The sequence below is a fragment of the Molossus molossus genome, unplaced genomic scaffold (assembly GCF_014108415.1).
Source record: "Molossus molossus isolate mMolMol1 unplaced genomic scaffold, mMolMol1.p scaffold_m16_p_11, whole genome shotgun sequence".
In the NCBI taxonomy this organism is placed as follows: Eukaryota; Metazoa; Chordata; class Mammalia; order Chiroptera; family Molossidae; genus Molossus; species Molossus molossus.
This window is the reverse complement of record NW_023425346.1, coordinates 1,162,499-1,190,413: the sequence shown is the minus strand read 5'-3', so window position 1 is coordinate 1,190,413 and position 27,915 is coordinate 1,162,499. Positions and strand designations below refer to the sequence as shown.

The following is a 27,915-nucleotide window of genomic DNA, read 5'->3' as shown; positions in this document are numbered from 1 at the left end:
TTTACCTCTAAAGCACTAAAAAAATTCTGAAAAATAATATTTTTAAATGTTTTCAACTAAACTAAACAAACAAAAAAAAAGTGAATGGCCTTAACTGGGAAAGGCCAAGAAATCCCAGTATGACTGTGGTCACAGGCACAGAAGCCATTAGTCCAAATCAGAGTGGACAACAGATCCTAATCAAGAATGTCTTCAAAAATAGAAAAATAGCCCTGGCCAGTTTGGCTCAGCGGTTAGAGCGTCCGCCTGCAGTCCAGAGAGACACAGGTTTGGTTCCCACTAAGGGCACGTACCTCGGTTGCCATTTGTCCCCAGCCCTGGTTGGTCGTGCGGGTGGCGGCCACTTGATGTGTCTCTTTCACATCGATGTTTCTCTCTCTCCCTCCCTTCCACTCTATCTGATGATAAATAAAAAAATATGCTCAGGTGAGGTTTAAAAAACCAGCCTATTGCCCTGGCCGGTTTGGCTCAGTGGTTGGAGCGTCGGCCTGCAGTCCACAGAGATCTGGGTTCAGTTCCCACTAGGGGCGCATGCCTTGGTTGACGTTTGTCCCTGGCCCTGGTTGGTCGTGCGGGTGGCGGCCACTCAGTGTGTCCCTTTTGCATCGATATTTTTCTCTCTCTCTCTCTCTCTGTTCCTCTCTCTCCCTCCCACTCTACCTGAACAAGGAATGGAGGGGTGTCCTCAGGTGAGGATTTAAAAAAATAAATATAATACAGCCTATTGAGCGTTGTCCCGTGGATTGAGAGGTCCCGGTTTGATTCTGTCAGGGCACATGCCTTGGTTGCAGGCTCAATCCCCAGTGGGGGGCGTGCAGAAGGCAGCCAACTGATGTATCTCTCTCACATCAATGTTTCTCTCTCTCTCTCTCCCGCCTCTCTCTATAAAAAAATCAATGAAACCATATTTAAAAGAAAACAACCATCGCCCTGGCCGGTTTGGTTCAGCGGTTAGAGCGTCCGCCTGCGGTCCGGAGAGACCCGGGTCCGGTTCCCGCTAAGGGCATGTACCTCGGTTGTGGTTTGGCCCCGGCCCTGGTTGGTCGTGCGGGTGGCGGCCACTCGATGTGTCCCTTTCACATCGATGTTTCCCTCTCTCTCTCTTCCTCCCACTCTGTCTGTACAAAAAATGGAAAAATATCCTCGGATGAGGATTAAAAAAAAAAAAAGAAAACAACCATCAGCGCTACTACATTTCATAAACAAAACCCAGGAGTAGAAGGAACAGTTGGTAGTGTAGATACATGAAATTCCTCAACTTTCATGACCCTAAGAAGGGACACTGTCAGACAAATAACCAAGAAATATGTTATCATTTTAAATTCCAATGGTAATCACAGGAACAAATTTTCAAAATTAGTTTTAAAAGATTGTATCTGGGGAATAGTGGAAGATTAGCAGATTGTTACATTTCAAGTTCCATCACTCTGTAGTGTTGGAGAAAAGATTTTACCATGTGTGCATATTATTTATAATTGTAAAAAAATGTTAAGTTCTATGGTACCTCTAGAGTGTTTGGCCAGACCACATTCTTAAAATTTATCATTAATGACTCCAGGTGGTAAGGATAACTCAGAAGTATCTTCCAAAAACTTAAATGTTCACATTCTCTTTGACCCACTAAATTACTATTAGGAGACTATCCTAAAAGAAAATTTACAAGTGATAACGATAAAGGTACAAGGAATCTTAGCACAAAACTGTGTCTTAGCAAAAACCTCTTGCAAATCCTAAATGTCTATCAATGAGAATAGCTAGACACATGCTAGACACAGAATGCTGAAGCAGTCATCTGAAGACAACTGGGACAGCAATGACATGACAAGATGACCATAATACACAGTATCCTGACAAAACCAAACAGAAAAGAATATATGTAGTATAATCCCATTCTGTGTGGTTTTTAAAATAATCTTGTTGTTTATCACAAGAATTTTGGAAAATACACACCAAGCTATTAATAGAATTGTGATGACCTCTGAATGTGAGATTGAGAATGTGAAAGATACTGACTTTTTACTTCTGACCGTCTGGACATTTTTATGGACATTACCTTTGTAAAAGGCAACATTGATCCCACTCGTCTTTCCTTACCTTTCCACCACCCATCCTCAACACTGCTGTAGCACGGGGTCTTAGCCTTCTGTGCGGCACGTGGTGGAAATGTGTGAATCCAGACCTTACAATTCTCTCCAAATCTTACTCCACGTGGTACACAGAATATTTGTGATGCCCTGCATGACTGATGAAAAGTGCCGTTGAACGGTGCATTTGGCCTTCAGCCTGGCTGGCTAGGGCATGGTGCTGCCAGCGAAGCCAAGTGTGCATGACACCCCCACATAGGTGATGAACTGACAGTGCCGTCAGCCTCACTTCTGTGTACCATCTGTCATCTCCCTGGTGACAGGACAGATGTAGAGATTAAAGTAAATCCATTTTAACCAGTGGAAACGCTTCTTAAAAGATGCATAATGCTAGCAGTCTTTGTCTCATGGGTGTATTCTAAACACGTGTGTGTATGTGTATGACCAGAGTTTATACATTTCCTTGCCAGTCAACCACACATAAATCACTAAATGATTTTGTCCTCAGTGTTTCCCAAGCGAGCATGTGGGTCGGCCAGTCTGTGAGCAGCACCGTGACTGTTCTGCAGGGCTGTGAGGTCAGGATGTGAGGGACCACGCAGCTCTGCTTCTGGTCTCTGATTCTAACTGAACACAAAGCCAGAGGAAGTGGCAGAGTGAAGCCTTCTTGGCCTGAACTGCACTTCAAGAAAGGTTGTTCTTTCACTACTCATTTTCAGAAAAGGCAATAATAAAAGTGGACCATCAAAGAATAAAGGACAATAGAACAAATGAGGACTTACAATGTAACCAAAGTGCTAGTTGTATACATATCTCTAACAACGGAGTATGTAATTTTGGTCTAATTTAAAATATCTATTAAAATGTCCAAATCAACAACCCACACAACAAACACGTCATTTGTTAGTCTTTGTATTTTTTCAAGATACTGTAACCCTCGTAAAAGTAGCAATGAGAGAATATTCTGCTGTAAGTTTGGAGAATACTTCAGTATGTTATATACCTCAGATATGAATTTACCTAACTAGAACTCAAAAAAACAGCTAGATGGTTCCCAGGAAAGATTCAAATATATCATCTGTTCAAAAAACAAGGAAGCAAGCCAGCAGCCACAGGAGAACAGAACTCTGGGAGCAGCGCCAGGGGAGCGGTAGGAGATGTGCTCCCTCGGGCAATACTGTGGTTCTGAGACACCAATGGAAGTGAAAAAGTATGAGGACTTACATAAAGTATTAAAAATAAGTCACAGGTCCATTTTAATATATTTTTATTTAAATGTTGCTTATACTACAATTAATTTTATTTTTAGGTTTATTCTAACCCTAAGAATCACTACTGGAATAAGGATACTTATATATGATACTCCATCCCAATTCCTAATCTAGCAAAGAAGCTCCTCCTAAGTAAACCCTTTATAACACCTTTCCCGATCAATTCCACCTCCTCTGACATCAAATTGACTTAAATGTGATACCTGCTGCACACCTGGCATGCTTTTTAGCATCTTTCCTTGCACAGGATTATAGACTTAAGCAACAAGTATTTACTTCACACCTGCAACAGGAGTAGTGCTGCTCTGTGCACTGCTGGGCCCTCACAACAACCCTGTGAGGTAGGTGCCATTAGCCCCGTGTTAGAGGACAAAACACAACTGGAGGAAGACTGACCTGCCCAGTGGCAGAGTTGGGATCCAAAGCCAGACCAGTTGCCTCTCAAATGAGTGTTGTTTAAAGCAGCCAGAGGGAAATACAGACTGCCCCAGTAGAAACTATGACTGCACCAAGGATTTTGGAGCAGCTGGAGAAGTTCAATAATATTAATAACTTCTTCACTGTCACTTAATCATTGTAAACAGAATTTATACTATATTCTACAATCATGAAAATTTAAAGGTAACAATACACAAACCATAATTTACTTCACCCTTTTAATAGAAAAAAATGACATATTACAACCGGTCTCACATTCATTGACTCTGAAAAGACATAGTATACTGGTACTATTCTACATAAATCCTCCTGGTGAATGGAAGTTATAAAGAAGACATAAATGAAAATCTAGTGGTTACAGTGAATAACAGTAACAGTGGATTTTGTGGGGATTATGAAAGTGGATTGTTGCCGAGACAGTTTTAGTTTCAAAATATGAAACCTTATCTAGGCACCTGAAGCAAGAGAATGTACCACAAACCTATGCACCTGAATTATATGATGATACATTCTGGTCCCTACACATAATTTAGTCACAGTTAAAAATGGATACATAGTAAGTTCCCTACCAATCTTGAAAACTCAGGCAATGTTGGAATGCCTTTCCCATGCAAAAATATGTACTGAACGTAGTAAATAAAATCTAAATGACAGGGTGTTTAAAATCTAACATAAGCATATTTTTCTGTGTGGCATAGTCTTTAGGAGAAAAACTTTATTCTGTAAAGTTATCATCCATAGTTTGGTCCAAATCAACAATATTCTAATGCTACTGCTGCTTCATCAAAAGCACCAAAATGTATCAAGTTTTGCAATCTACATCCTTCCTTAATGGTTTTCAAGGTTCTCAAAAATGCTCAAAGCTGTTTCCCTCCCCCCATCTTGCAAGATGGCGGGTGAAAAACCTGAGAAGCCGGACACTAAGGAGAAGAAACCTGATACTAAGGAGAAGAAACCTGGAGCCAAGAAGGCTGATGCTGGAGGCAAGGTTAAGAAGAGTAATCTCAAGGCCAAGATGATTAAGAAGGGGAAGCCCCCCTGCAGCCGAAACCCTGTCCTAGTTGGAGGAGTTGGCAGGTATTCCCAGTCGGCTATGTATTCCCGAAAAGCCACGTACAAGAGGAAATATTCCACAGCTAAACCCAGGATTGAAAAGAAAAATAAGGAGAAAGTTTTTGCTACTGTCACAAAACCAGCTGGTGGCGACAAGAATGGTGGTACCCGAGTGGTTAAACTTCGCAAAATGCCTAGACATTGCCCTACTGAAGATGTGTCTCGAGAGCTGCTGAGCCAGGGCGAAAACTCTAGGTCAGCACGTGAGAAAACTGCGGACCAGCATCACTCCCGGGGCCATGCTGATCGTCTTCACTGGGCACCACAGAGGCAAGAGGGTGGTTTTCCTGAAGCAGCTGAGCAGTGGCTTGCTACTCGTGACTGGGCCTCTGTCCCTTAATCGATGTTCCTCTGTGTAGAACACACCAGAAATTTGTCACTGTTACCTCCACCAAAATTGGTATCAGTGGTGTGAAGATCCCCAAACGTCTCACTGATGCTTACTTCAAGAGGCAGCTGCGCAAGCCCAGGCACCAGGAGGGTGAGATCTTCGACACAGAAAAAGAGACATACGAGATCACAGAGCAGCGCAAGGTTGACCAGAAAGCCAGGGACTCGCAATTCTGCCAAAAATCAAAGTTGTTCCTCAGTTCCCGGGCTACCTCCGCTCTGTGTTTGCTCTCACAGATGGGCTTTATCCTCACAAAATGGTGTTCTAAATTTCTTACAAAGAACCTAATTAAATGACTGATCTATTGTTAAAAAAAAAAAATGCTCAAAGCTACCACGAAGCTATGAGATTTAAAGGACAACTGTGATGACAGTTATGTTAGACAAATGTTCTGCAGACCAATGGCAGAACTACTAGAACCACACGAGGACTGTTCACCTATAATGTGTATTGTCTAGAGGACTAGACATTTTAAATTCTCTCTTCACGTGACACTACACAAACTCACGGTTAAGTCTTACTAAGCCCAACTTTTCTATTTTTAAAACTTATTCAGTGTTTACCACTTGATAAAAAGAATTACTAAGTATTATTCAGTATTAAGGAGAATACCCCCAATTTATTATTCAAGGTGAAGACACGAGAGAAGAAGCCTGTCTTGCAGTTTACTAGGAGATACATTCTGTTCTGAAGACTTCCATCCTCCATATTTTAAAGGTATCTCCAGACTGGCATGAGTAGATGCTTGAAAAATGTCTGATTTTAAAAAGTTATCACTTTTACTCTTTATTTTTATTTTTTTATTTTTTTATCCTCACCCAAGGATATTTTTCCATTTTTTGTACAGATAGAGTGGGAGGGAGAGAGAGGAAGGGAGAGAGAGAGAAACATCGACGTGAAGGGACACATCGAGTGGCTGCCACCCGCACGACCAACCAGGGTCGGGGACAAACTGCAACCGAGGTACGTGCCCTTAGCGGGAACCGAACCCGGGTCTCTCCGGACCACAGGCCGACGCTCTAACTGCTGAGCCAAACTGGCCAGGGCATACTCTTTATTTTTAAATCCTTACCCGAGGATATTTTTCCATTTATGTTCAAATTGAGTGGGAGGGAGGGAGGGAGAGAGAGAAACATCGATGTGAGAGAGAGAGACATCGACAGGCTGCCTCCCACATAACCTTAACCAGTGTCGGGGACCGAACCACAGCTGAGGTATGTGCCCTTGATTAGAATCGAACCCGAAACTCTTTGGTCCGCAGGCTGGCACTCTAACCGCTGAGCCAACTGACCAGGGCAAAAAGTTACCATTTTTAAAGTCCCAAAATTATAAAAACTACATCATTAATCACAGATACTCTTCTAAGTATTATAAAACAATAATGTAGAACTTATTTCAGAATACATGTGAAATTAAGATATCATTAAAAGTGATGCTTTTAAACCAAAAATCTTTAGCCATCACTTGTACTGCTCATGAAGGAAGGTATGACTTACCCCTCCCACCATACCAAAGGCCAGGCACCTAGCCTGGTACATAGCACACAAGAATTATTTGAACAAGTGAATACACACACATTTCCTCTCAGTGACCTCTGGTGCACACGCCTAAGCTGGAGTGGAGCTGCGAAACCATGGTTCTTTTTGCTTCAGGTCAACCTGACAGTTCATAAGGAATTTTTACAATTATAATTATTTTTTTTAATCCTCACCTTAGGACATTTTTTGCATTTATTTTCAGATAGAGCGGAGGGAGAGAGGGGGGAAGAAAGAGAGAGAAACATCAATGTGAGAAAGACACATCGCCTGGCTGCCACCTGCACAACCCCAACCGAGGCGGGGCACGAACCACAACCAAGGTACATGCCCCTAGTGGGAACTGACCCCAAGACTCTCTGGTCCACGGGCCGACTTTCTAACCACTGAGCAAAACCGGCAGGGCCAGTTATAATTTTTAATTGTAAGGTATATAACAGTTCATAAATCTTAAAAACTTTAAAAATCCCTTGGATATTTACTGCTTTGTATTAACATAAACATTACAGAAAATGAATAGCTGACTCTTCCCAGATGTGAGAAAACAACTCCTGAGGCACTAAAAACTAGTTCCTAGACAATAAATCCAGTAGAGGAAACCCTAGGATCCCCCAGAGAGCAAAGCAGGCAAACTCAATCATTTTATTTCTTTTTTTTTTTTTTTTAATCCTCACCCAAAGACATTTTCCCATTTTTTGTTCAGATAGAGCAGGAGGGAGAGAGGAAGAGAGAGAGAGAGAAACATCGATGGGAGAGACACATAAGTGGTTGCCACTGGCAGGACCCCAACTGGGGCCAGAGACAAACTGGCGTACATGCCCTTAGCAGGAACCGAACCGAGGACTCTCTGTTACACAGGCTGATGCCAAACTGGCCAGCGCAATCATCTTATTTCTTAAAAAGAATATGTTCATATTTTACCCACTGACTACCGCTAGTCAGCTGAGAACTAGCATGTGTGATGTGCCTCCCAGTTACCTGTTTTATAAAAGCATCACTGTTCGTCTAGCTGCAACCGCCCAATATATCCCTACTACTAAATCTTGACCTCCCAAGCTGGCCCCTACAGAGTAAGAAGACAGTTGGATTTAAATGCCTTTAAGAAAGGGGGTGGGGGGACTGGCCAGTTTAGCTCAGCAGTTAGAGCATCGGCCTGCAGACCGGAGAGTCCTGCGTTTGGTTCCTGCTAAGGGCACGCACCTCGGTTGCAGTTTGTTCCCAGTCCTGGTTGGGGTCATGTGGGTGGCAACCAATTGATGTTTCTCTCTCCCCCTCCCGCTCTATCTGATGATAAATGCAAAAATGTCCTTGGGTGAGGATAAAAAAAAATGGGGGGGCAGTCCCTCACCTCTGAGAGCTAATCTGATGCTAACAGGTAAGTCTCAATCTCATGACAAATTGATCTCACGTTTACAGCTAAACGATTACCGTTTACTCTCCTGTTGGACAATCTCACTAAATAGTTATATCAAAGGAAGTCATTCTGGGACCATACAGAAGACACAAACAAGGTCAGTGCACAACTCACAGAATACCAAACACTGCTCTTATGCTAAACCAGTGGCAGCCCTTACTTCCTCGAACCCTCCACCATATTCCCCAAAGCCCAAATCCTATAATACAGTCTTTATAACATACTTTTACTGAGACACTCCATGGTTCCCTGTGATCTGTGTTCTTTCCTGCAACAAGTAATAAATCAACATTGTTCAACTACAAGTGTGGTCCTGGTGGTCTTTTGTGAATACTAACTGTGGGATAAAAATAAGACTAAATGTTCTCAGATAACAAAATGACTCTAATACATGATTTATTAATACACATCTCAAAATTCATGGTGAGGGCAGCTTTGAATGATTTTGGTATAAGATTTCTACCATTTTTCATTTAATGTCAAGACCATGCTTAAAACATGTTGAAAAGTATTTCTTTATTTCTCTCTTCCCCTCCCACTTCCTCTTTCTAAGCATGTCTTCAGGTGACAATAAAAAAATAAATCATGTATTTTAAAAAAGAAGAAGTCTATCTAGCCAAGCTGATTAGTAGACTGAGCAGGAGTTCAAGAGCCATTTCAACTGGGTGTGTTCAAGTATCTGGGCTACACTCAGATTCACAAGGATTTAAAAACAAATAACAAAACCGAAGGTATAAGGAAAAGACAGAGGGGTTTTGTATGTTTCTAACAATCATGCTCACGACCACTGGAAGGTCTGACAGCTGAGCTGAGAGGAAGGAGCCGCTACCGCAGCGTGTCACTGGAGACGCACATGCAGTCTCCCACCTCACAGCTGACTGTTAATGTTGTCAGTCTGCAGCTGTGCTCTGGGACCCCCGACATGGAGGTCCATCTTCACAGGCACATCATTTCTTAGGACCTGCGTGTGCGGACGTTTGGCCGAGAGAGAACATTCTCACTACCCTGCCCTGTTTCTGCAGCACAGAAAGGGCTGCATATCCCACAATATGACCTGCCTTGTTCGACAGGCATCACCACTGATTTTTTTATGATTGTAAAAACTGGTTACATCGATGAGTGCAAGGCGCGCCGATGTGAGTTCATCTTCTGGTGCATTGTGCATCAAAAACTGACTCCCATATGAGAACCCGGTTTTTGAGAAACATTTAGAAGCGACTTCGACGACAATGCACACTATGCCAAGTGGTGTGAGTGCAACTTGCAGTGGAAAAAGGAAGTTGTGGTCACCCTGAGTCCATGTGATGGGTGGGGCATTAAAGGTGTTTTAGGGAAAAGGGGACTAAATACTCATACATAACATTTTAGAGCAGTTTTATTTCCTTTCGCATGATTCTGTGTTAGGGTACTAAGAGTATTGAAGGCCTGGCAGGGAGAGGGAGACAGGAGAGGGGTGGAAGGGGTCAATGTGGAGATGGGGGGAGACATTCGTAATACTTTCAACAATAAAGATGAATTTTTTAAAAAAGATAATTCAATAAGAAGGTTGACCTTTTCAAGTAAACCTGACCTCCTCTGTAAATCTCTTTAAATTTTTTAAGAAATACAGATTTATTGCCCAAGTGAATCTCAACACGTTTAATTCAAATGTGATTCTACAATAAAGATAACTGAAAACCATAGTGCTGACAAACCTCTCTTCACCAGTGCCAAGCTTTGCCCTTCACATAACCTCAGTCCTCCGCCAGGACTGAAGGTCTCCTCCAGGACACTGAGTCTTTCAGACACCCAGCACCTCATGGGCTTCACTCTTTTTTTTTTTATCCCTACCCAAGGACATTTTTACATTTTTTGTTCAGATACAGTGGGAGGGAAAGAGAGGAAGAGAGAGAAAGAGAGAAACATCGACGTGAAAGAGACACATCGAGTGGCTGCCACCCACACAACCAACCAGGGCTGGGGACAAACTGCAACCGAGGTACGTGCCCTTAGCGGGAACTGAACCCGGGTCTCTCTGGACCGCAGGCCAACACTCTAACTGCTGAGCCAAACCAGCCTCACTCTCTAATATCCAGTTCCTAAATCAGACCTGTGTCATCTTATGTTCTCACTGTGGGAAGAGAGCAGGCTTTTTTTAAAAAAAAAGGTCCAGCCCTGGCCAGTTTGGCTCAGCGGTTAGAGCGTTGACCTGCGGTCCCAAGAGACCTGGGTTCAGTTCCCGATAAGGGCACGTACCTCAGTTGCAGTTTGTCCCTGGCCCTGGTTAGGTCATGCGGGTGGCAGCCACTCGATGTGTCCCTTTCACATTGATGTTTCTCTCTCTCTCTCTCTCGCTCTCTCTCTCTACCCCCTTCCACTCTATCTGAACAAAAAAATGGAAAAACGTCCTCAGGTGAGGATTTAAAAAAAAGGTCCAAATTATGAAGAAAAAAAACTACAGTTAAGACAGTTAATTAAAAAAGTTAAAAGTATTTTACAGTAGCTGATTTAATGATTTCTCTGTAAGAAAAGATGTTTCTGTCTCTCTCTCCCTTTCCTTTCCTCTCTCTCTAAAATCAATAAAGGAAAAATATTTTTTGAAAAAAGAAAAAGAGCCCTGGCTGGTTTGGCTCAGCGGTTAGGGCGTTGGCCTGCAGACCGGAGAGTCCCAGGTTCCGTTCCCACTAAGGGCATGTACCTGGGTTGCAGTCTGTCCCTGGCCCCAGTTGGGGTCATGTGGGTGGCAGCCACTCGATGTGTCTCTCTCACACCGATGTTTCTCTCTCCCTCATCCTCCCTCTCTCCCTCCCGCTCTATCTGAAAATAAATGCAAAAATGTCCTCAGGTGAGGATTAAAAAGAAAGAAAAGAAAAAATGTAAATGCTACTAACTTACAAACATCATTTTAAAAAAGCAAAATGATAATATACTTGAAGACTATGTAAATGAAATAGTTTACATAAATTCCTGAAAACTAAACTAAATGATCTCACTTGACCATTACAAAAAAAATATATAAAATATTAATAATACCCCACTTTTCAAGTATGTAACCTTCAGATACAAAAAGAACATTAAAACTGAGCACTGTACTATATGACCTCAAGAAAGAAGCAGGATGTATGTTCCAAAATCACTGAATTTACAATGCTCTTTAATTCCTAACATCTCCTTCAACACCAGCCTGCTTGCGCATAGAGCCAGTTAAGCAGTTGGGTCCACAGCTGCTACATCCTGGGTAAGGATTCAACTCCTGCTCTGCAAAGCACTGCACCAAAGGCCTTGGGGACAGAACAGACCACACCAGACAGTGTACTGTCAGCGGCTGGTTGGATGGGATGAGGGCAGAGTGTTATCACATGGCTCAAACAGATGACCTTAGATGTCTGTATTTAAGTCCTGTCTATTGTGACAAAAAACATGTAGAATACACTTTTCCCAAGACTCCTAACTTACCACTGATCACATTCCTTATCAAAGATAGCAAACAGAGATGACATTTTACCAGAGCTCTCACTAACCCATCCAACTGTATTACAAATGAGCTAGAAACTAATGATGATTAATTAAATCTAGTCAATAGGGGGAAAAAAACCACGTTCTTGCCCCAGAGAACAATGAACACTCTCCAGTCCAAAGAGCCTGGGCACTAGTGACCTGTCCACTGCAGGCACTGAGCTGTGGAGACTGGGTTTTCAGTATATTCAGCATTCCCATTCTCCATGGTACTTGACCAAATCACAAAACATATTTGAAAAAAAATGAAAGAACTAGGGAACTGTTGGAAATGCTATTTATGGTCTTATGAATTCATATCAGCAAAAGAACCAAGCACAGTACCTTGACCCACAGTGGGTAATCAATGATTACTTGACTCAACTAACAATCAAAATAGAATCTTTAAATGCTTCCATATAAGACTTAAAAAGGCCAACACTAAGTGCTGAATTTTTTTAAAATATGTTTTTATTGATTTTTTTAGAGAGGAAGGGCAAGAGAGATAGAAACATCAATGTGAGAGAGAAACATCAATTGGCTGCCTCTTGCACGCCCCCCACTGGGATCAAGCCCAAAACTCAGGCAATGTGTCCTGACCAGGAATTGAACCGGGACCTCTCAGTCCATTGCATAATGATCAATCCACTGAGCCACACCACCTGGGCCTAAGTGCTGAATTTTTTTTATATCTGAAAACATTAGAAATTCATTACACCTTTGTTTAAACAAGTGGTCACATTTATGGACTACCTGTACTACTGTAATAACTAATGATGACTGAAAAACATTTAAATGAGAAAAGTAAAATACACTTCTAAGACTAACCATTTTTATCCTTAAGTAGGCAGAGAAATGAGCTTTGAGGATGACATAATAGTAGGTGAAACTGAGCACTCTTTGAGGCACTAGCTCAATGCTTCTCATGCATTAACCCATTTAACTCTGCAACAACTCAGTGAGGTCAGTCATGCCACTGACCCCATTCTACAGATGAGGGCAGATGCAGGAATGTGACTTGTCTCAGTGTCCCATGGCTGTTCAGGACTACAACTGTGACTAACACCCAGGTTCCAGAGTGTGGTTGAAATAAAAGACAATACCGTCTCTTGACATACTGACTTCTTTTGCTTTTAGTAGCAGAAAAATACTAAATGAAGCTAATCAGAAAAACTAAAACATTATTTCCCAAAGAGCACAGAGACAAATCAAAAAGAGGAAATTAAGACAGCTGTGCTACACACACAACAGTCACAGGATAAAAACCTTAACACGACAAAATAAACATCAACAGTAGAGAAAAGGGAAAAATAATTTAATAAAACCTTTTGAAAGTCTCAACTACCAAACAGAAGGCTTAGGTGGAAAGGGGGCATGAAGAAATCTTTTGAGTACACAGCCTCTATCAGCATCTGAAAGGGCGTATGACCATGTAAATAAACATCATACTGCACACCTGAGATTTGCGTGCTTTACTGCATAGGTATGTGTGTATAAAGTATGAATGAATATTTTTAAATATTTAGGTGGTTTTGAGGCTAATTCAAGCAACAGGCCTGATAAAATGATATATTGTCTCAACAAAATTTGAAGTAAATTGACAATATTTCCTCCTGGGATATATCCCATCCACTTAACCCTCTGAGTCCTCCCTCAAACATGAAATTACAGTTAACAGACAACCTAACCCAGGTTCATTATCATGAAATTGAGCCGTCCTTCTGAAAAGGGAATGTCTTCTACAGTCTCCCTGCCAGCTAGCTGGCAAGCTGATCATGGCACAATTTCAGCAAAGGGAAGCCCAACAGCTCTCATAACTGCCCACTCTCATCTTTCTACAGGAACACATTTCCATAACTAGATCCAAATACGAAGTCCTGTATCCTCCCCACCCCTATATTCTAGACCTACATACAATAAATCTAACCCTGCTTTCACACCAAGCCCTTGAAGTCTCGAGTCTCTTATGCAAACTAAGGACTCACACTTTGCTTCACTCTCAGGATTCCAGACCCTCCCCGCTCTAACTATCCCCCTCCATGATTAAGGCCCCGTTCTAGACATTCACTTTTACTAAGCGGGAGGGGATGACACCACAAGGACTCACACTGATCGTGTGACGCCATCACTGTTTTTATATGAACTCTCATAAGCCAGCATATTCAACTCTAGAATTGAGACTGAGACCTAAATACAGGAATTTATATTTATTTCTATTTAAAACTGTACATGTTAAGTTTAACATCCCAGTATCTTCTTCAATCCTGACATCCAAAGTACTCATAGTTTTGAATCAATTTTAAATTTGCAAGGCAAGCCATCTTCAGATTAAAAAAAAAAAAAAAAAGATTAAAAATGACATAGGCCAAGAAAATATCCTGCCTCAGACTGAAGACTTGCTTCACAGGTATCAACCATCCAATGGAAACTTACTTTGGAAATGACCTTTCAATCATAAAGCTATAAAGTTAAGCTCTATTACCATGATCCACAGATTAGTTCCAAAGATGGCCTATGGTTTAGCTACAATTCCTGTGACCCCTCCAGTAATTCTATGAAAATAGGGTTGTTTTAGGATGACATATTCTAAGCCACTGGTTCTCAAATGGAAGCAGTTAACATCACTTAATGAGCAACTCTCTAAAGATTTCCCTTCTGAGAGCCTGTGTGCGTGTGTGTGCGTGCGCACGCACACACACACTGACACCCTTTTAAAGAAGTTTTATGTGTAGTGGTAATGATCAGTGGAGTTCATTTCAGAAGAGTAGAGGTTACACACTACTTATCAGAAAAAGCAGTCATTAGGCTTGACAGAACAACAACAAAAAAATACTACTTTAACTTTTCATGATTCTGTTCTCTTTGAAATTAATGTGATCAGGGTACTCTAGATGCTTCTCAGAAATTCCTGAAATATGATTTAAATCAAACTTTAAAATGGTTTTCCCAAACATCATAAAAAGGTGAGTAAAAGCCCTGGCCACTTTGGCTCAGCGGTTAGAGCGTCGGCCTGCGGTCCGGAGACCCGGGTTCGGTTCCCGCTAAGGGCACGTACTTCGGTTGCAGTTTGTCCCCGGCCCTGGTTGGTCGTGCGGGTGGCAGCCACTCGATGTGTCCCTTCACGTCGATGTTTCTCTCTCTCTCTCCCTTCCTCTCTCTCCCTCCCACTCTATCTGTACAAAAAATGGAAAAATATCCTCGGGTGAGGATAAAAAAAAACAAAACAAAAGGTGAGTAAAAGAAAAAAGTGAATAAAAAAAACAGTATCTGTTGTGGTACTTAGCCATCACTACATAACTTTGTTTTTTAAATATTCACCCGAGGATATTTTTCCATTGATTTTCAGATAGAGTGGGAGGGGGAAGGGGGAGAGAGGGAGAGACAGATGGAGGTCGGGGAGGGGAGAGAAAGAAAGAGGGAGGGAGGGAGAGAAAGGAACACCAATGTGAGAGACCATATCGAATGGTTGCCTCCCACACGACCCCAATCAGGGTCAAGGACCAAACCTGCAACCCAGGTACGTGCCCTTGATGGGGAATCAAACCGTTCACTCTTCGGTCCGTTGACCCACGCTCCAACCACTGGGCCAAACTGGCCAGGACAACAAATAACTATCTTTTATGATACCATGTTTTAATCACATACTTTTATTAAAGGACCACCTACTAATAAGTCAAAGCCTATTACATATGCATCTAATTTTATCACCTTTATCCAAAGCTCTGAATTTTAACTTTAAAAACTATCAAAGGTCTAATTAGCTGGAAAGCTCTGCAATGCATCAGGGCAGCTAAAGCATCAGCAAATAAAAATTTAAGTCTCATTACTTAAATTAATTGAAGCAGATACCTATAGAACATTTAATGAATGCACAAGATGCAAAGGTTCTTTCTGAAAATCAGCTGCTTACATTGTTAATCACAGCAATTTGTCACTGTCAAAACACTGGAATCTTTATATGTAAATGTCTGGGAATTGCTATAGACCCAGCTGCAACTCTGAAATATGACTGCAGCAACATGCAGCTCGGCCACCCAAAAAGCCACAGAGCTCGTTTCCACAAGTTTTCACCATATCATATGTAATGTTTAAAACAAGTGCAAACGCCATCAACAAATCATCAAACAAGTATTGGGGAGGGTGTGGAGAAAGGGGACTCTAGTACACTGCTGGTGGGAACGCAGACTGGTGCAGCCACTATGGAAAACAATATGGTGTTACCTCAAAAAATTAGACATTGAACTGCCATTTGACCCAGTGATCCCCCTTCTAGGAATATACCCTAAGAAGCCTGAAACATCAATCAGAAAGAATATATGTACCCCCATGTTTGTAGCAGCACTATTTACAATAGCTAAGACCTGGAAACAGCCCAAGTGTCCATCAGTAGACAAATGGATACAAAAGCTGTGGTACATATACACAATGGAGTACTATACAGCTGTAAGAAAGACCTCTTATCCTTTGAAACGACATGGAGGGACCTGGAAAGTATTGTCCAAAGCGAAACAAGCCAGAGAAAGACAAGTATCATGTGATCTCACTTATTTGTGGAATATAATGAACGTAACAGTCTGAGGAATGGGGTAGTCCCAGAGACATGGATGTGGGGTACAGACTGACAATCCCCAGAAGAGGGTGTGATGGGGGAGAGATAAACCACAGAGCTTATATGCATGTGTGCATGAACAATGGACATGGACAACAAAGATGGGGACGGGGAGGGAGGAATCAGTGGGGGGGGGGGGGACATCTGTAACAAAAATAAATCAATTAATAAAAAGTAATAATAAAATTTAATAAAAACAAGTGCAAAGAGTCTGGCTGGTGTTGCTCGGTGGTTGAGCGTCAACCCATGCACCAAGAGGTCACGGGTTGGATTCCCGGCCAGGACACGTGCCCAGGTTATGGGTCCAACCCCCAGTGGGAGGCACGCAGGAGGCAGTCAATCAATGTTCTCCCTCATCTATGTTTCTCTCTCTCTCTCTCTCTCTCTCTCTCTCTCTCTCTCTCTCCCCCTCCCTCCTTCTCCAAAAGAGAAAAAAAAAGTGCAAAGATAGAAAGAACAAAGCCAAATATAAAAATCTAAAACAATTCCTGTAAAACTGTTACTGTACCACATAAAATGAATATTTTAGGACCTATTGATTTCTTCAAATAATGTGCATTAGAAGTAAATATTAAGTCTTTTTCCATTTCATAATATACTCAGCTAATTATTTACATAGGAGAACCTACCATGATCTAGTATTTTTAGGAGAGCAGAGGAAAAGGACCCTTAAATCAAAATAAGGAAACCCAGATACAGAGAAAACAGATGTCCCTATATAAAATATGTCCACATGATTGGTTGAATGATTACGTGCGATGTGTCTGAAGTGCTTTTAATATTAACATGTACTATGTTACTGGAAGGAATTATTCTACTACAGGCTATTTTAAAGGAAGATGGATGATTCTGTTTTTCATCGTGGGAGAATAGACAGGATTTTATGGAATGTTTTGTGAAAAAATAACTAAGGTCCTTTAAATCATAAACTGCATGGTTTGTCAATTTTACTTTAGTAAGTTAAATTATTTCCAATAAAAAATATCAGAGACTTCTGAAACACTCAGACTTTGTAAACATGTTTTCACACAGTTCAAAAACACACTGCTTAACCACAAATTCTTTGCAGAGGGATAAATCTCTTTTATTCAAAATCACAGTGAAATGCAACCAGAAAGGAATACACAGGGACTTCTCAAAAGTAGTAGTAATATTCTTTAAGTTGTTTGTACTCAGGGTTCATTTTCTGTCTGTGAGTGCTCCTAAGTCTCAGTATTATCTTCTTATGTCCATGTTCTCTTTCTATAACGTAGTATGTATCTTATAACCCATATGCAATTTGAACTATTCACTGTGGTTAAATTTTGTTGTTAAAATATATAGCCTCTAGGGATATGGTAAAATAAACTTGAGTACCTAAAAGAGTTCCCTCTACCCATACCCCTCTCCTCTTCAAAAAAAAAACAACTCTATAATTCTGTCATCACAGCTCAGGAAAACGTTATTGCTGTTGTTACTTTCAATTTTTTTTTCTTTATTGATTTTAGAGAGAGAGGAAGAGAGGGGGAGAGAGAGATGGCAACATCGATGAGAGAGAACATCGACTGGCTGCCTCCTGCATGCCCCCCACTAGGGATCTGGCTCACAGCCTGGGCATGTGACCTGACCGGGAATTGAACCTCTTGGTGCATGGGTCAACATGCAACCACTGAGCCACACTGGCCGGGTGCTGTTGTTACTTTTCAAACAGAAAAGAGGCAGTTTAACATAGTGGTTAAGAGTATGAACTCTGGAGCCAAGCAACCTGTGTTCAATTATGACCCCAGGCAGGTTTACTTAACTTTTTCCTACCTTGGCTATACATTTCTAAAATGTGGATAAAAGTACCGATCTTACACATTCATTAGGAAGATTAATTGAAACACTTAGAACATGCCTGATACACAGTCAGTATAATGTGTCATTCTTAAAATAAGGAAGGTAAAATAAACTTCAAGAATGTGAAACTTGGGGCCTGAATTCTTTTTAAGAGTGCTGTGCTTTTTACTAAAGTTGACCTCAGTGTTCTTACATATTCCATTTCTCAACCCTTCTCATTTACATTAGCTGGTTCTAACTGATCTGATTCTAACTCTACACTGATTATACTATACTTCTAATGCTATTATGACTCTTCTCCCACACTATCCAACATCTTAAATGTGTAAAAATGTTACCTTCTCTACTGAATTTTAAGCACAATAGGGGTCACAACTTGTAAAATACCACCTATGGTAGTGTGTATAGTATATGCTAATTAAATAAATCAATTTAAATAATTTTTTTCTTTATTGGTTTTGGAAAGAGGAAGGGAGAGGGAGAGAGGTGGAAACATCAACGAGAATGTCAATGGGCCACCTCCTGCATACCCCCCCACACACACACTGGGGATCTGACCCACAACCTGCCATGTACCCTGACCAGGAATCCAACTGGCAACCTCTTGGTGCATGGGTCAACGCTCAACCACTGAGCCACACCACCCGGGCAATAAATCAATTTTAATAGGTGTATTTCACCTGGAGTCAAATGCATAAACATCTGAAATCTAGACTCACGTACACCTGGTGCTAAAATGTAATTTTAACACCAGTCCATAAACTGAGTGCTGCAATTCATACTATAAAAGGATAAGTGTGTATAAATGGTGCTGATTTGCATATGGTGCTACTCTTTTTTTTTTTTTCTTATCCTCACCAGAGGACATTTGTGCATTTTATCTTCAGATAGAGCTGGAGGGAGAGAGGGGGAAAGAGAGAGAAATATCAATGTCAGAGAGACACATCGACTGGCTGCCACCCCCACGACCCCAACCAAGGCGGGGGACAAACTGCAACCAAGGTACATGCCCTTAGCAGAAACTGAACCCGGACTCTCCAGTCCGAAGGCCGACACTCTAACCTCTGAGCAAAACTGTCCACGGCTATGATGGTACTTTTCAATGCTACACTATATTCAGTTTTATAAGTGTGTGTTTGTTTTTCCTACCTATGGAGCAATCATCATAAACTTTTAAGTAGCAAGTTTCCTGACAATAAATCTATGCTCATGTAAACTTAAAAACACTTAATCCCAAGTGATGGTCCAGTGTTCCACACTAACATGCTGCAGGCATCAAGCATGCTCCCCTGCCCAGCGCTGCGAGTGCATGTGGGGCCGTGAACATGACCCTGCACACAGGGCGATTGACAGTACAGAAGCTGCAAGATCCTGGTCGTCTGACTTCGTGGACTGGAGTTCCATCATCCCCTGATCCCTAACCCACCAAGTGAAAGACAGGAAAATTGTAACACTGGTTCCATTATTTTATAATCATCTCTAAAAGTTAGAACATGGGTAATGGAGTGTAGTGACCTAGCCACCCCACCAGACCTGCTACGGTGTTAGAACTGCTGCTCGGGTGTTATCATTAACTTGGTTTAAAACAGTTATACTGATCCTACGTACTCACTGAAATACTAAGAAAAATATCACAACTATAAAGTAAGTAAAATACTATTTTTTAAAAGCACAAATCATGGCCCTGGCCAGTGTGGCTGAGTTGGATGGAACATCATCCTGTACATCAAAAGGTGGTGGATTCGATTCCCTGTCAAGGCACAAACCCAAGTTGCAGGTTTGATCCCTACTCGGGAAGCATAAGGTAGGCAACTGATCCATGTTTCTCCCTCACATCAATGTTTCTCTACCTCCCCTGCCCTTCCTGCCTCCCCTTTTCTCTCTAAAATTAATTTAAAAAAACAAAAAATATGAATAGGCTAGAACATATGTAAGCACATGAAGGTACATTATACTTTTGTGCATGTTTGAAATTTCCACAGTAAAAACTTAAATTAAAATGAGCCCCCATGTAAAAAATGAAATTCAATTTTCAAATCAATATAGACATGATAGTGGGGCTATTTTTTAAGCTATAGAAAGAACAGGTAATGAGACAGCGTCCAAATTCACCTGGTCTCAAATCTGGAAATATTTAACTGCTATTTAGTATCTCACATACACTCTTTCAGAGGAAAAATTCTTAAGCACTCTTTAGAAATAAGTTTCCTTAACAAAATTGAGTAATACTTCATTAGAACTTGGGACTGAAAAATGTTATCATTTATTTTAATCCAAGATGCACAGTAGTTTTATATCTGACTTCAGATATTATAGTCTTAGTCCACTTTATTTTTATTTTTTTTATCCTCACCCGAGGACATTTTTCCATTTTTTGTTCAGGTAGAGTGGGAGGGAGAGAAAGGAAGAGAGAGAAAGAGCGATGTGAAAGGGACACATCGAGTGGCTGCCACCCGCATGACCAACCAGGGCTGGGGACAAACTGCAACCGAGGTTCGTGCCCTTAGCAGGAACCGAACCCGGGTCTCTCTGGACCGCAGGCCGACGCTCTATCCGCTGAGCCAAACCGGCCAGGGCTTAGTCCACTTTAAAATTAATTGTTTTTGGTAGTTTAGAATCACTTTTAATAAATAAAATTTTTTTGTTTCCTCTTTTTCTTAGAACTTCCAAAGACTAGACCAAGTTGTTTTTCTATTTATCATCTGAGACTTCTGCTAATGGTGAAGAAAGATGCACCCTCAGTGCAGCATTCAGCTCAGAGTCACATGGCAGATCCCAGTTCTAGCTCTGAACTTACTTTACAGTGAACATGTCACGTAAGCCTTCCGGTCACTGTGCTCACCCACAAAACCACTTGGACCTGTGACTCCATGGCCCACACCTAGTCCCGAAGCTGTGCAATACTACGGCCCTGCACTGAGTGCACTCTTCCATCATGAGAGGGACCATCTCCTTACATGAGCTGTTGCCACGCAATCCTACGGACGAACCTGCATAAAATGTGCAAGTCCAGGAATGTTTAAGCAAATGTGATTTTTAAAGAAGACTATACTGACATAGGGGTTAGCTACGAAGAGCACTCATTCTCTTGCCCAGAGGGCACTCACACTGGAGGCTGCAAATGCAGCTCGGAAACGCTGTGGGAAACTTACAGTACAGCCAAGACCATGAGCTCCGGTTCTTGGACAGAAAGGGGAACGTGTGAATAATGCACTTGGTACCCAGTACCTGTGGCATCCACACACCCATGGAAGCTGTTACTTTTATGGCATACTGAAATCAAGAGTGTGAAGTAGAATGTACTCTAGGTTAAAGCAGTACAGGTTCAAAAAAAGCATTTGAGAAAACGACCTTCCTAGTCAGTAATAACTAATGAGACTTCAGTAGATGTGAAAATGTCTATCTGAATGTTTACCCTGCATATACCGAACAGGTGATTCCCCACCCCACCACCGCCAAATTCATGTAGATGGTGTTGGTGTATTTCAATAGTCCCACTTTATGAAGTCAATAACTAAGTTAATCCAAGTGAAAATATAGACTTCTTTTGTAAGATGGAGTAATTAATAGACATTAGTTTATAACTATGAAATCAATAAAAGTAAACAAAGAATCCCTCCAAAATTTAGTAACAAACGGGCCATGTAGTACAAATGTGTTACAACAAAAAAGCACCAGCTTTCAGAAATAGCAATACTAAGAAGTACAACTATGGACACATCAGTGAACTCATATTGTAAAAAGACTGCCAGGAGAATGGGAGCCACCTAAGTACAACTGTAGTGTCAGTATGCTGGAGAAAGGTATCCTGGTACCAGAGAGGAAAAGGAAGGAAAGCCCTAAAAGATGCATACAGATAAGTAACTGGGGGGAAGGAAAAGAAGAAGGGAAAACACTGCATTTAATTTATAGCTCAAAGAATTCAAAGATGATATTAATAGTAAAATCTACAAAATGACTGTGAACCAGAGAGAGAGTTTAGTTTCTTTAAGGAGACTGACTGAGACAGTGTGTATGTCAGAAAACTGAATGGAGATGTAAGCTAGTCTTGTGGTCTTGTGAGCTAACCACAAACGCCTTCCTATTGAAATATTCCAATGAGTACTGTTAGTACACGTACCTCGGAGAATTCTTTCCTCATGGCAACGAAGAAAGTCCCAGATTCTAACAGTGCCGTCATCAGAGCATGTAGCAAATTTATTATCCGTGGGTGAGAAACTGTTACATGAAGACACACAGCAGGGGAAAGAAGTCAGCATTTAACAGATTATCTGTGCTTCTCAGACAGGGGAAAAATAAAAACACTGTGCTGCAAAGCGTTACAAATAGAAGAGGGAAGTATCCACCCGTGAGGACGCCTTAAAGAGAATGTTGTCAGCTAACCATTACACCTCATTAAAAGAAGAATGTAACAAAGTGGTTGCTTCTTGGTTTTCAATCATCAATATTCAGAGCACTTTACGAGTGTATTACTACTGCTGAGTGTCGTGCTGCCCAGAGTACAGAATTTCCTATTGTACCAACAGAAAACACGGGGCTAATTTAAGTGTAGAAACTAAATGAGTTTTGTTTCTGCAATATTCCTGTAAACAATCTTTTAAATCGCAAAGGAATACTGCTCAAAAAGTTAGCATCAGCTTCTACCTCAGACACTTCATGAAATGATAAACTGAAAAATTCTGGGCAAGGTTTTAAAAAACTGGTTGATAAACATTCCTACATGATACTTCCATTTATTTAAAAGGTCTAAGGAAAACTTCCACACCTTCTTCCTGGCAAGCTATCTCATGAATGGTGCACCTTCTGACGAAAATGTTAATAGGGAGATTCAGACTTGTGTTTAAAGCCCAAGAATCTGCTGCAAAGGAGAGCGCCATTTTCCCTCTCGGTAGTGGAAGACCATCAAGTTTCTCATCTAACTCTAGAACTCCTTGAACCTTTGAATCCTGTGACTGAGAAATGACCAGTAGTGCAAACATGATGTATGGGCAGACGCTACAGTAATGTCTTTGCAGAAGCATGTTTATCCACCCATGTTCGTTAAGATTCTGAAAGCAGAAACGGTGACTACAGTGGAGGATGTTCCTACAAAGATGTCAACCTCTTACCACATGTGCGCGGCACAGCCACAGAGAATGCTACACAGCTTTATTCTGAGGCTGCAGCAACGCTTCAGGCTGGATTTTGAAACGTTCTTTTTCCAGTTTTACTGTACATATCTCACTGATATATTCGAATGTATATACAACTCACTGAAAATTTTTTAAACTCCACTTGTTACACATTTGCATAACTGATGGTATCAACAGTGATGGGAAGCAAAGTCCTAGAGTCTTCTTGACAGTGATCTGCTTACAGTGTCAAAGTTTGCAGAGGCCATTCATTAACCCATTAATGTTTGCCACACCCAGAGTTACTTGTGAGTTTTAGACCTACTGTGCTTTCCTTTGAGTCGTGGCATAACCAAGCCAACCAGGTCTTCACTTAAGCCTTTTTTCTTGTATTTTGTGTGAATTCTGAAGGTGTTTTCTGTAGGCTTTAGATTTTATTCAGTTGTATAATTAAAGACTGAATTCTTTATTTGGAATGAAATATTCGTGTCTTACACAGTAGGTAATAAAAAGGAGTAGCAAATACACATTATCAACCATAAATGAAAAGAGAAAACCAGTGCAAAATGCGGCAGACAATACATCTCTAACATCTTGTAAAGGCAGATACCAGGACAACACTACTTCAGAAAGGCGCCAGCAAAATGGTGAGTGTGTGAAAACAAAGGAAAATATTGGGTTTATAGGGTGCAGAAAGTTTCCCAGAATCTGACAGAGCCCATGCATCTCTGCACCCAGAATACACTTAGAGAACAATTGAACCATGACAATAGGGACTACAGAAAATGGTATATTGTGTATAAACCTGGCCTCTCTAATCGCCTCCTTATGTGCCTGGAACATCTTGACGTTGTTCATGTTCGACTGCCAATATTTCACATATCCTCCGTGGTCTGCTGTCAGCATCCACATGTCATTGTGTGACCAAGTCATGGCCCTCACTGGGCTGTCGTGAGCCTGTGAAAACAGAACACTGGTAAATATGACATACAAGAACATACGATGGGAGGCCTCACAGGAGCATGTATTCACCTACAACAACCATTTGTCCAATTATGAGTGTAAAATGCCAATAAAGTTACATAATATCACAAGATGCTACCATCTGATGATTGCTGTTACCTGTAATATTGTTTCAAAATTGAAAGTGAGTCCATTCCACAAGGTGAACTCCCCACTAGAAGCTCCAGTGACCAATCGTCTTCCTTCTGGAGTCCACTGGGGAAGAAAAAAGGACAGCTTATACAAGGCCACAAACCCTCAACCTTCATTTATTTTTAGAACACTAAGAAAGTCTTTATTTACAAAATACCCAATAATCAGCATTAAGCAGACAATACTGGCTTTCACTTAAGTGTAGCTCAGATTTATAAGCAAGTCTTTTGTCAGAAAAGAACTTGGTTGACAAAGTGCAGGGAAGGCTTGCTCAGTTACACAGGCCTAAGCACTCTAAAGAACACTTCACAACAAAATCTGCCCAGACTTCACTGTCCTGGGATACATGGCAGACTCACATAGATACAACGGTCAATCAACAGAAAAACTCTAAGACTGAATGAAGAATTTCAACAGCTAGTGGACTAATTCGGGCAGAAAAGCTACCACTATTTTATGAAAAAATAGCATTAACAATTAATTCATTCTTTATTTTAATTTTTTTTATCTTCACCTGAGGATATTTTTGCATTTATCTTCAGATAGAGTGAGAGGGAGAGAGAGAGAAACGATCAACGTGAAAGGGACACATCAAGTGGTTGCCACCCACACCGCCGCAACCAAGGAACGTGCCCTTAGCAGGAACCGAACCGGGGACTCCCTGGTCCGCAGGCCAATGCTCTAACTGCTGAGCCAAACCAGCCAGGGCAGCATTAACAATTAAGTACCAATTTAAGGACATCAAGACTATCAAACTTTCACTGACAAACAAATGTACTAACAAAACAAAATAAAAAAGCTTTTTAATGCTCTCCTTTGTTCAGTATCAAGTAGTAACAAATCTTATGCTAATCTCCCCAAAAAGTAATACAGCAAATTCATAACAAACACTACATAAATATTTTAACACAGCAATTTTCATATTGAAGAAAATCTGTGATGTTTATCAACTCAAAACAGGTATTTTTTCAGCCCTGGCCGGTGTGGCTCAGTTGTTTGGAGTGTCATCCCACACACCAAAAGGTGGTGAGTTCAATTACCAGTTGGGGCGTGTGTAGGAGGCAACAGATCAATCTCTCTCTCACATCGATGTTTCTCTCCCCCCCGCCTTGCTCTCTCTGTCAAATCAATAAAAACATATGCTTAGGTGAGGATTAAAAAATATATGTATTACCCAAAAAAAAAAAGTTTTTCTTTCTTTTTATTTTCAAGTTTCTATGATAGATTTACACACACTTTTCCTTACAAGATGTAAATACACAAAATGTCAATACAACAATCCTATTTTCCAAAATAAAAACTGTCACACAGAGTTGAAAAATACAACTGTGCTAACAGGAACAGCAGAATACATAAAATGAAGACTATTTGGTAAATTATAAAGACATATATGACAATCTAGTTTTTCATTGCTTACCTACAGATTATGATTTGGATTATTATGAATAAAATCCTCTTACTTTCCTAGTTCCTGTTATTTGCTGTGGATCCCAACCAATTAAATACTACAGGCAACCAAACTGTAGACACAGGACCCACAGTTTCTATGTCCTCATACCTTGTAATACTTCTATGTGCAAATTTCTCCTAGGATTTCATAGATTGATCCCAAAATGAGAAATGTTTCCATAAAACAATATAGGACAGAGAATGCTCAGATTTTATTCATTTCAAAAAGGTTTTCTGTGTTACACTAAGAGGAAATTAAAATGGCTGCACATCATACCAGTTTCCCAAATTCCCTGGCAAACACAATTATCCTACATACTAGTTGGCATTACTAACACAAAAACCACTGCATACGTGTTTCTTTACTGATGCTTCTGCTGATACAGGCCTCTGAGGCAGACTCGGGCCACAGGCTGACTGCAACATTTTCATGGAGCTCAAACCAGCATCTCTTCCATCCCCTCAGTTCTCCATGCTGTCTGTGTATCACACCTCCCTAATATGAGAGGACTTACTTATTTTGTTATTCGCCAAATATTTGCTATGATTGTCTTTTTTGTGTCCTGTGTTTTTTCACACAATTCTTACTTGCTTAGCTTTGACTATTAACTAGCTTGGGAGAACTAGAGATGGGAAGACATTTTGTTACTGCAAACCCCTTCATATTTCAATATTTTGAACCACATCAATGTACTATTTATTTTTAAATTATATTTTTAAAATTTCAGTAAAAACGTATTGAATACCTAATATGTACCTTGGAAACTGACAATTATGATCTACCATTTGTCTTCAGCTCTTCTCAGGTATTTTCCTTCCTAGTAACACCTATGAGTTTTCATTCACCTTGAGATGCTGCTTTCTAAACAACAAAAGCATTCCTATTCAAAAGCAAGTCTGAGACCTACTGCAATATATACTCACGGCCAGCTCAGAAAGAATTCTATGGAAATTGCACAAGAAAAAATAATCCAAAATAATACCTTACTGAATGTAGATATAGTGGATAAATAATTGGGTATTCCAAAATAAAATTATTAGCAATACACTGATTTTTATCCCAGATTTACATTTTAAATAATGTTTAATTTTTCTTTGTCCTGTTAAATACATTCACAAACACACAATCAATTTTTCCAAAAATATCCAACAAAATACTTACCCTAACAACAAATACTGGACACTTTACTTTATTTGTGGATGTTCGAACAAATTTTGTTGTTACTGCATTCATAGGATTATTCAACATCCCTATAGGTGGGACCAACTATTAAAAAAAAAAAAAAAAAATGGTGTTTTAAAAGCTCCTGATTATGTACAGGACATAAACCAGGGACATGCAAGGTTATTATTTCAACATTAAAGACAAATTCAGAAATACACAGGACTTTTAAAAACTGTAATAATAGATTATTATATATAATAATAATTAAATGAGGAAAACTGAGATATAGTACAGGGAAATGCCAACTATTACTAAACAAAAAATACAATTAAGTACCAGATTTCCCCAATTACTTCTCTAAGTCAACAATAAGCCAGACTTTGGGGCAATGTAATCCTTTGTTGAACACTGCTTCAAGCCCCAAATCAAAACTTCACCCATCATGAATTAAAAGAAAATTTTAAGCCCTGGCCAGTTTGGCTCAGCAGTTAGAGTATCAGGCCACAGACCAGAGTCACTGGTTTGATTCCATACAAAGGAATGTACCTCGGTTGTGGTTGGATCCCCAGCCCTTGGTAAGGGTCATGTAGGGGGCAACCAATAAATGTATCTCTCTCACATCAATGTTTCTCTCCCCACCCCACTCTATCTGAAAATCAATGAAAAAACATCCTAGGGTGAAGATTTTTAAAAGAGAGAAAATTTTAGGTTGAGATGAGAAAAGTCCATGACTGAATTGGAGATCACATGATTTTAGGTTCAAATCCAAGCAAAGAGGTTCACATTAAGCAAGTATGACATCTCTTATACTTACATCATTATAATAACCTGCATCAGGCTGAATAGCCCGCATATCTCTCTGGTCTCTTTGCCATATTCTATTCTGTT

At 40.6% G+C, this 27,915-nt stretch overlaps 1 protein-coding gene across 9 annotated transcripts in view; it reads right to left on the bottom strand.

Annotated features, from left to right (window-relative positions):
- The window catches only part of WDR33 (WD repeat domain 33), a 70,042-nt gene that overhangs the window by 40,627 nt on the left and 1,500 nt on the right, over positions 1 to 27,915 (bottom strand). For 3 of the 9 annotated variants that reach the window (XM_036253272.1, XM_036253274.1, XM_036253275.1), the window contains exons 2-6: positions 27,842 to 27,910; positions 27,025 to 27,129; positions 24,381 to 24,476; positions 24,064 to 24,215; positions 22,268 to 22,365 (exon numbers count right to left, since the gene is read on the bottom strand). In XM_036253272.1, the coding sequence (XP_036109165.1) occupies positions 22,268 to 22,365; positions 24,064 to 24,215; positions 24,381 to 24,476; positions 27,025 to 27,129; positions 27,842 to 27,910 (520 nt within the window). Of the gene's footprint in view, positions 1 to 2,080; positions 2,085 to 5,087; positions 5,258 to 8,341; positions 8,515 to 15,877; positions 15,887 to 18,960; positions 19,041 to 20,970; positions 21,138 to 22,267; positions 22,366 to 24,063; positions 24,216 to 24,380; positions 24,477 to 27,024; positions 27,130 to 27,841; positions 27,911 to 27,915 lie in introns of those variants that run through there. The other 6 variants (XM_036253281.1, XM_036253277.1, XM_036253276.1 and 3 more) reach the window with 6 other exon arrangements.